Source organism: Ixodes scapularis, unplaced genomic scaffold (assembly GCF_016920785.2).
Source record: "Ixodes scapularis isolate PalLabHiFi unplaced genomic scaffold, ASM1692078v2 PGA_scaffold7__128_contigs__length_106722199, whole genome shotgun sequence".
Lineage (NCBI taxonomy): Eukaryota > Metazoa > Arthropoda > Arachnida > Ixodida > Ixodidae > Ixodes > Ixodes scapularis.
This window is the reverse complement of record NW_024609882.1, coordinates 8,088,461-8,098,461: the sequence shown is the minus strand read 5'-3', so window position 1 is coordinate 8,098,461 and position 10,001 is coordinate 8,088,461. Positions and strand designations below refer to the sequence as shown.

General features: G+C 48.6%; 1 protein-coding gene across 1 annotated transcript; it reads left to right on the top strand.

The window, feature by feature from the left end:
• The first annotated feature begins 938 nt into the window (after positions 1 to 938).
• LOC8040184 lies at positions 939 to 9,695 on the top strand. The gene is made up of 3 exons (XM_040207497.1): positions 939 to 1,010; positions 7,113 to 7,592; positions 8,751 to 9,695. The coding sequence occupies exons 1-3, from the start codon at positions 939 to 941 to the stop codon at positions 9,693 to 9,695; spliced, it is 1,497 nt and encodes a 498-aa protein (XP_040063431.1).
• Positions 9,696 to 10,001: the final 306 nt, after the last annotated feature.

Below are 10,001 nucleotides of genomic sequence, written 5' to 3'. Positions count from 1 at the left end.
TGTCTCCTTGTTACATTTATTTGTGTTTTCTCGCTTTAAATAAATAAAGCGTGCGTCACTACGTAACTTTTTTTCTTTTTGCTTCATTTTCATGGGTGAAGATTCCCGAAAAAAAAGTGACAGAATAAACAGCTAGCATGCCTCTTTTAGTGTGGTCTCATGTGTAATTTTTTTTATTTGTCTCGTTGTTGTTTTATACTGCTTATATTGTTGCATTTTTTTTCTTAAGTGCGAGGAGTGGTCTATTTATCTTAGCTTATCTATTTCGATAACCGACACTTTTAAATTGTATTAGCCGGTTCGCCACCTTATCCAAAAATAAATTGCATATCTGAGAACAGAAAATGCTGCTTTCTTTCATAGGCGTAGACTACGGGAGGCATCGGGGCTCGTTCCCCCCTTGTAAGATCCGGGGGGAAAGGGGGCACCCCCCCCCCCCCCCCCGGGGGGGGGGCGGGCCATGACCCTTACCGAGACGCTATTTACGTGCGATGTAACGAGTTTCTAGTAGTGGCATGTAAACAAAATAATGGCCACGTTGCCTTTATTGACAAAATACATGAAAATTTAAATCCCAGCGTGCTTCCGGAGGGGGGTTCTTTTCCGCTTGCGCGGAAAGTCTACGCCGCTGGGCTCGATCATCAGGCCCGCAGCACGTCGTCTTCGTGGCTTAAATGTATGAATTGGGCAGGGCCCAAGATCTAAATCAGAAAGAAAATAGAAGGCCCAGTCACAACATCCTATGTGGTCAGCGCATGGGACTTGACAGCTGTCGATCATTCTTGCGCCATTTTCCTACGAAATGTATTTGCGAGACAAGCCCCCAGTGGCACCTGAATCGCTGCAACGTGCCCGTTTTGAAGGCTTATGAAGCTCGATATAAAAACAAACAAATTCAGATCCTGAGCGGGACAGCAAAGAATGTGTCCGGTTACCCCATGACCGTTGAAAAAGTTACGTACAAGAAAGTTACCATACAAGTAATATACGACAAAACCTCACGCTTTATGGTACGTTTACACTTGCGGATCCGCCAGCGGATCCGCCCAGCTTTTGCCGCTGGGGCGAAACGCTGGGCGGAAAACGCGGCGGCGAGCCGTTTAGGTCCGGGATCTATTTCTGCCGCCGAACGAGGCGTTTCGCTGTCCGGATGTGACATTCTTGCGCAGCGCGAAGCTGCCTACGTCATGAGTACGCGTTCTTCCGGGAGCAGCAACGCCCGGGAGAGAGAGAGCCGAGGCGGGAACTCTCGCGCCTTCTCGTCATATTTGACGAGACGTTACGGGAACCGCTGCCGCAGCCGGCGCTGCCGCCACTGCTCGAAGGAAATATATGTAAACACAACCAGCTCGTCGCCGCCGCCGCCGGGAGCGGATCCGCTCCCGCGGCAGCGGATTTCTTTTCAGGTGTAAACGTACCATTACATGAGCCCGCGGTTCCGCCAGGCATTTCCTTCCCTCTTTCAGTGCGCCTTGATAAATGCATCTTTACTACTTTATTCACAGACCGCAATGGAATCATTGACAGATGTGTATCGAGCGCTACCCATTTATAAAAAGCATTAATTCCCGGAAAATGCCCTTCATGAGTTTGTCAATTAACATCTTCTACATAAAACCTCCACCAAGCGGCCGGCGCACAAACTACGTTTGGTGGGTTCGGTGAAAAGACTGATGGATGCATACGGCTGAACCTTTTTGATTGGGCTGCAGCTTGCGCCACCCACTGAGGTCACCGACAAGGTGTGAACGGCAGGGAGGAGCTTCCGTTGTCTCGTCTCCGCCCCGAGCTTCTCATAAAACCTTCGACAACGCTTCAACAACTCATGCACCTGGAGCTGGCGCGCGCAGCCGAAGCACGGCGGCAGGCATGGAGCGCGTGCTGGGGAACGGGTGTTCGAAAGCCACGCTCCGCCGTTCTCATTCTGTCAGCGACTATGCGGCGAGACACCGAGGGAGAGGAGGAGACGAGAGAGTGCGGGGACGTCGGAACACCGAGCTCTGATTTGAATGTTTAGTGCGCAGACCCAAAGCCTCCTCTTTACTCACAAAGCCTGGACGTTAGACGACAGAGCCGTAGAGTTCCCAGTCGCAGATTTGGAGCGCGAAGATCTGGTAGCACAGAGCATCAAAGAGCCATTTTTCGGGGAACATGCCCGTCAGCGCACAGCTTCTACAGCGGCGAGGACCCGAAACACTCCTGTTCGCCCGGAAGAAGTGTGTTTCGGCGTCTCGCCGCAGCGGGGCGCCAGTCACGTGGCTCTCCTTTCATCCTTTGTCTGCGGCTCAAACTTTTCCAATTCGGCGGCCGCTTCTCGTGGCGATCTGCCAGGCTTTGTCAGTATATAGGTGGCTGTGGTCGACCTCATGGATGTAGGAATAAGAGGCAACATACCGGATCAAATCAGCAAAAAGAGAATATCCCAAGTGAAGCCCGAAGTAGGGGTCGCGATCGACAAGAACGGCCCCGAGGGTGCCCAGGTCCGTCCAATAGCGTTTAAGGGTGGCCAAGTCCGTCCAATAGCGTTTAAGGGTGGCCAAGTCCGTCCAATAGCGTTTGAGGGTGGCCAAGTCCGTCCAATAGCGTCTTTCGGTCGTTGAGGACGTGCACCTCCAAAACGGAAGTTTCCACCGGCTTCACCTCTGGTGCATGGCGTCAGGTCGCCTCGAGAAGCTTCCTACCTCCATGGTAGACCTAAAGCTGTTTTTGTCTCCACTGGTTTCGTCGAAGACGTTCTTAATACGAGAGCCAAATGCTGGAAGCCAGCGTTTCCTGTTCGAATTCTTCCGACCAGTGCAGTGGAGACAAAGGTTGCCTTTGTCTCCACTGCACTCGTTAAACACATTCGAATGTGAAAAAATACGCCGGACGCCGGGTGTCAGCGATCTAACGCGTTCGAAGAGTGCGGTGGAGACAAAGCTAGCTCTAGGTCTAGCCACTAATCATTCTAGTCAGAGAGGGACGTTCTGAAGTTTGCGAGAGCTCTCTTCTCTTTCTCCTCTTCAGTTTCTCGCCGCATACAAGAAACGTATCTAGGAAGCTGACCGTCACTGGCGAATTTAGATCAGCTCACCAAACCCAGAGTAAAAAGGTCAAGGAGAAACTGTTCACCAAACTGGCGACCATACGCAGAGACAAAGGCAGCTTTTGTCTGCACTGCACTCGCCGAACGTGTTAGAACGCGGAACGCCGGCGTCCGGCGTTTGGCTCTCGCTGTTCATGCGCGAAAAAGAATTTGAAATAAAATAATTACAAAATGTACAGCTCGCGGTTTAGGGTCTTATGCGGAGAGCAAGTTCGTCTGCTTTTTTTACGTGCGTTGTGGTGACGTTAGAACGTCGACCTCTGATTGGTTCTGAATGAAGGATAGTGGGTAGACCTCAAGGCAGTTTTCTTTGAGGTCTACCCACTATCCTTCAATGAGAACCAATCACAGCTCTGCGTCTTTCTGACGTCACCGCAACTCATGCAAAAGAAGCAGACGACTTACTCTCCCATTGAAACGCAGAGGATGCATTCCTTCCACCTTTTTTGTTCGTGTTTTCTTTCATAGCGATTTTCAGCAACTTGAGAGAGCGGAAGAACGCACAATTGAAACGAGACCTAAAAGTACTCGATTTCGTTCGCGAGGGGCGCTGCTCAAAACTTGACAGCTACAGGCCTATGATACTAAGTCTCGGCCCAATGGACCGACCTCACAGCTAGTTTTGTAACGCCACGGTTGCCGCCATGCATAGCGGAAGCTGTAGTCTTTCTGCAATCGCAACGACCTCTGCTGGGGGTCTGCGCTAACAGAGCACGAGGCGGCACGAGCTGTCTCGTTAACTGGCGCCTGCCTGGTGGCGGCGTCACGCATGCGTGGAACACTTAGTGAGATCGCTCTTTTGTGTCCAGGTTGCACAAAGCTCCCCTAATATTCTCCAGTATCTTGCGAGACGAGTTGTTTTGTTGTTGTTTTCCGAGAAGAACAGCGTTCCGCGTAATAACGTTGCACTCATATATGGGGTGTCTGAAGTTGGCAGGCTCGATATAAAATGGACCGTAAAAATCGACGCATGCACGAAGCAATCTAAACTTGTGATCGGAGGTGTATTTCACAGGTCCGTTTTTTTTGTTTTTTTTTTTTTTTTTCTTTTTCTTCTTGTAAAATTGCAAAGCGTAGCTCCCTTTCAGCAAAAAGATAGGGCTAAAAAACTTGCCAGGGTCAACGGCAAACGACGACGCAGACGACCGAGTCGAATGGCGGGTCGCATTTGGCACACGTGTTGATAGATTGCGTCGGGAGCAGCGACAGAAGGTGTAGCCGACCAGCGAAAGAAAGCAGGCGACACGCAGACGAAATCGGTAGGCATCAAGAACGCCGTCGTTATGCAAGCGCGTTTTTTCTTCTTTTTTTAACTTCAAGTTTTGCTCTTATTGTTTGCATTTATTCTTAAACCAAAGGTACACTACAAAAATATTATGTTCATTTTAGTACATGGCGTTCGTCGCGAGCAGTCTCCATAAGGAGGTAGCGCCATCTATCAATACATGCGCCAAACGCTCCCCACCACTCGAATCCGCGTCGCCGTCCACCGTTGACGCTGACAAGTATTTTGGCCCTATTTCATACAAGACCCCTAAAACTCGTCAAACGCAAAGTTGAAGCTGAAAGTTCGCAGAGCGCGCCGATTGGACGTCGGTGAAAAAAAGCACGAAGTCATCGTCGTGATAGGCCAATCTCGGCGCTTCATCAACTTCGGCCCCGCTTTGTGTTTGGCGAGTTGAGAGGCCCTGAAGAGGAGCTACGCTTTGTAATTTTACAAGAAAAAATTCGACCTGTGAAATATACCTTTGACGTAGCATTGAGATCACTAAGTGCAGGCGCCGATTTTTGCGATCCATTTTAGTCCGAGCCTGGTGATTTCAGTCACGATATATATATATATATATATATATATATATATATATATATATATATATTCTTTTTTTTATAATAGCACTTTAAACGCGGATGAAGCAGGAGAGGTATAGCACCTCCTCACGGAGCTTCCGTCACTTCCTGTTTCGCCCACAGACCATAATGCGAGCTTTCCCCGCTGTTAGAGGTTAGAGCGCGTTGACATGCCCAAAACATTTTTTTTTTTTTTTGTAAAACCCCTTTTATAAAAACAAAAGACAGGAAGAACATTAAAAATGTTCATTTACAACAACGACCTTGCTTCATTGCCGCTAGATCATAAAACTCGCATAGCGCAAGCGCAGTGATCCAGCGGCCGTCGCCCCGTAAACTACGTCGTCCCTTTCTTTTCCTTCGACTGCAAAAAAAAAAAAAAAAAAAATCGGTCTAGACTTTTACATCAGAGAGCTATATCATCAAAAATATCAGCATCGCGTTACTAATATTTCATGACCCTTTCAGTTCGAAAAACGTCGTTTGCCTTATCTCGTTCCTCTGGGCTGTATAAATAAGGAGCAGTCTGTTTGCGCGAAATGGCTGCAGAAATAATTAAACGGTAAGGCGAGAAAAAGCGTGTTTCTGGGCCTATACACTTATCACGATCGTTACGCATCGCGCGCTGCAACCTTGTTTGAAAGTCGTCGTGCTCTGCTGCACTACGAGGGCAGCTCCCTGAAAGCACACCTTTTTTTTTTTTTACTCTAAATATGTTTTTGAGATTATTTTATCTTGATTGTTAAAGATTTATTCTAGAATAAGAAAAAAAATCAAAAAGAGTAACAACACGTGCTAGAGTGATAAGGTGGATCAAAACGAATTGTAAACAATTGAGCTGATGGGTTACCTATGTCTTGACAGCGACTGACCAGTGCGTTAAAGAATAACCTTTTTTTTTAGATAAAAAACGACACGAAGTGACGAGGACTGGAAGCGCGATTGCCGTGGTGAGGGGGAGTTGAGCTACTTTATCTACCTCTTCCACACCAAATGTGTATAGCATGATAATGGCCGTTTTTCAAGAAGAATTCGCAGCGCTTTAGAGTTCGGCTCATGCGCACTGCGCAGGCCCTCCTGACGCAGCGGCGAAAGTTCGAACTACAGTTGGAGTCTGGAAGGGGAGCAGCGCTATCTCTCCTGCCTCGGAGATGTGGTAAAATTACCCTTCCGGGTGCCAACTGTAGTTCGAGCTTTCGTCGCTGCGTGAGGGGTGCCTAAATACGCGGGCAGCATTCAGAAGCTTTAGCTAGGTGGCGCAAGCCGCAACCCGATTTAAAGGGTTCAGCCGTACCAATCCATTTATTCATCTATCCGCTCTTCGTGGAAAATGTCTATTGTAATGTATACATATTTGGGCCCCTTTAGTATCAGTTACAGCAAGAGGTTATCTTTGCTGAGTACGGTCATGTTGAGGGACCGAGATTTAATAACTTCAGAAAGATGAGGCAGCATTTCAGGTTATGTTAAGCCGTGTAGGTCATTAGACCAGCACGTGCACGTAACGAAAAGCGATGCGCTCCTTTGAGCTTCAAAGTATATGGCAATTGTACTACATCCACGGCAGTCACATGCCTGGTTACCATAGCGACACAGGGGACACCATATCTGGTGTCCCCTGCGTGGACACTGTATTTGATGCGTTTTATTGACCTGATCACATGATGATGTCATCAGGTCAATGGCTATCGCTGGACCGCGAGGAGGTGCCGGCATCCGGCAGATGACTCCTGTGCAGCGGGATTTGGCCCAGCTTTCCTCTACGAACATTTGAGCCCTCCATGTATCAACTGCAGGGGTATTGAAATAACTTGGCATATTGCTGCTATATTGGACTAATGAAGAATTTTAACGGATAGCTTTCTCGTAGAACAAAACTGGTAAAGGAATTTCGCGCTGCCCCCTTGAAGTATGTCTTGAAGCGTGCGCTGGGAATGGTATCTTGAAAACTATAGGCTAAACCATCATTATGCTCGGTGCGATTGAGCTCTTTTCGAGCAAAAAAGTATGACGAACAGATCCTTGGCATTTTTTCCGTCGTACCCGTCGTACCAACCCCGTTTTTTTTTTTGTTTTTTTTCTTCGTTGTTTAAAAGGGAGTTTGTATGTATTGCAGACTTCCCCTACAAATTTTAGCGACAAAAATTAGTCTAACTTACTGTTCTTTTTTTTTTTTTAGATTTTCATGGAGATTACCGTGACTCCAGCAACGTCTGACTTCGAGGGTCTCGAGGCGAATATCCACCGAAGCCGTCGTCGCTCTTCAAGCTCGGGTAGCTCTTCGCCCGCCCATATCAGAAGCAACCTCAGCGACAACAGCTATGTCGGCATCCAGTCCGGAGCCCTCCTGGACTTTCAGAGCCCGATGGAAGTGTCCACGTCCGTGGTGCTCTCCTTCTGCCGTAAACACGTTCTGCGGCACTACTTCCGCCTTCTCATGCTGGTCGGCTGGAAGCCGCTCTTGGACACTGACAGGGGCGACCCGTGTTTCGTCGCCTTGTCCGCGGCCAATGTCGCGTACAGTACTGCTGTGTTCGCGGTCCTTGTAATGGGACACCTACTGCAGTACGCTGCGTGCTTTCGCAGAGACGGTGTACTCTCTTTCCGGGTGAAGATGAGTACCCTTCTGACCACAAGCTGGATTCAAGAAAGCGACAAGGTTAGTTATTCGTGCGTTGTCATCTCTGAGCAAGGCAGTAAACGACTGCTTCGTTCGTGTGTCGTTTTCTCTGCCGCCTTGTGCAGCCCAGAGGCAGTCACAGACGTTTGGCAAGCAGCCACGCTTCGAAATTAAGCGTCTGGCCACTGTAGGTGGAAGACGATTTGTTTAGGCGTCAGTCTGGCAACTCTGAGTATGCCTTAGCAAGCTTTTTTGTTTGTTTGTTTGTTTGTTTTTAGGCTAGGTGACGCAAGCTACCGCCTGTTACAAAGGGTTATCAAAAAAATGGTCGGAGTTCAGTCGAGCTGGTGTACGTTGAACATGATAGTAAACCTGAGACGGGTAGAAAAGCAAAAAACGCAAAGGAACGCAAAAAAAAAAAACAGGCAAAGTCTTGATATATGCAACCGTTATTATCCGTCCAGCCAGTCGTGTGCCTTAATTAGCAAGGCGTGCTCACAACGGCAAGTAGCCGACGTCGAGAGGCCTCACTTGCAAACGTCTAGACCGGCAGAGTTAAAAAAAAAAAGGGTGATCTCAGCCCTTTTTTGTTTACATGATACATTCCGAACCATGGCCGTATCTCGATAATGTAACACTTCATCGATTTACCCACGAAACTATCGCGCCGTTTTCAGAACAAATTGAGCTGAAATATAGGAGCGTATACAATGGTTCGTAGCAGTAAAGTTGTCTCATATTTTATTTTTGGCGCGTCCTATACCCCTTTTAGCGAAAACAGAGTGTACTGACTGCTATCAATATTTTTATATAGCGAATTTTCTTGAACCCGCGATCACACTGATACTACTCATACGAAAGACATTCTGCAGACAGTGTCTGCTTGTCGTCGTGGTCACACAAAAAACTCTCAGTAGGCATGTTAAAAGCACACACGGATACATGAAGCAGACATGCCCTGGGACGTGTTTGAGGCTTTTCCGCAGATAGTTCTGCCAATCACGTCTGCAGCGAGTGCCGTGTCTTTTGTATGTTGTATGAGCCGGGTGACTGTGGCTGTACAGGCCTGATATTTCTCATCCTGTGTTCGGTTTATTTCATTTGCCCTTTCGTTGTGTACCGTGTCTTACACTTCTTTGTCTAACAATTGAAGCATAATGCAACAGGTCAACTATCTTTGTACCGTGGTCATTACAGACATGTGGAGGGAGCGTCTTCGCGGTATACCTTCTTCCGGCGACCCTTCAGGTCAGCTCCTATATCGTCGCCCTGGTCCACATGCGCTCGCACGACGACGAGCAGTTCCAGGCCCTCATGGAGAAGGTGTTCCTCCAGATGACCATGACCGACGTGTGGCACATCTCCAAGCAGCGCATCACACAGCGCCTCCGGGGCGTCTACGTGGCGGGCATCGTCTGGATCTTCGCCTCCATCGCTTCGCAGATCCTCAACATCCACGTGAACGGCGCCGACAACTTCGAGTGGCTCTTCGTGCCCGAAGACGATGTCCGCCTTCACCACGTCCTACTCGGGCTGCTCTTTCTCACGGTCCTGTTTCACGACATCGTGAGTATGACCATCGCCACGACCTACGCCATCCACTGCCAGCTCGTGCTGGTGTATCTGCAGCACATGTGCCAGGCGGTCCGCGAGAAGCGGATGTCCTTCCGCGAGCTCTACAGGGGAGTCGAAGAAGCCCGAAAGAGCGTCAAGTACCTCAACCAGAAGCAAGCGCTCGGCGTTACCATTCAGATGATGTGGCTTTGCTCCAGGTCGGCCGTCTGTGTATACGCTCTTTTGGACACCCCGTGGAGTCAGATGACTCGCTTCTTTTCCGCTTGGTTGAACGTGCTCCTGTGGCTTTCGCTCGTGCTCATACCGCTATTTCAGGCTTGTCGGCTCAGCTCGACCTGTAACCACGTAAGAGAACTGGGGCTAGAGCTCATGGCCCGACCCTTTGGGTATGGCGACGCCCTTGAAGCCGACCTGAACACGATGCTCCTCTTTACGTCGTCACTCAGGATGCAGGCGAAGCTCTGCGCCCTTCCAGTAACAAAACGATCGGTCGTGTTCGTGTTCCTTTTGTTAGGCCTCTCCTTGTTCATAGCTGTCCAGCTTAACCTCGTCCGATTCAGTCCCTAATATATCTTCTCCGCCAAATTCTGAGAATTCCTACAAGCGGACGTAACGTTGATTTTATACGATCTTGATGCTTGTTATGTACCGCAATGTTCCGTCACAGCAGACGCTTCACCCCTCTGCGACCCTGCGTGTGTCATAAAATATATTTCACCGCTGGTTAGAACTTTGAGGATCTCAGGGGGTTCGTTTATTAATTATGGTGTTAGGCTCTTTATCAACACTTGTTCTCAAATTTTACTGTTCATTGTATAAATTTTTCCGGTTGACTACATGTGCACACAAGAGTGTTTGTTGCCATAGTTTGTT

Bases quoted from the DNA above. Each gene is read 5' to 3' on its own strand.
- LOC8040184 (XM_040207497.1), top strand. From the start codon at position 939: ATGACCGTTGAAAAAGTTACGTACAAGAAAGTTACCATACAAGTAATA. The intron at 1,011-7,112 runs GTACGTTTACAC...TTTTTTTTTTAG, and splicing joins ACAAAACCTCACGCTTTATG to ATTTTCATGGAGATTACCGT. The intron at 7,593-8,750 runs GTTAGTTATTCG...TGGTCATTACAG, and splicing joins GGATTCAAGAAAGCGACAAG to ACATGTGGAGGGAGCGTCTT.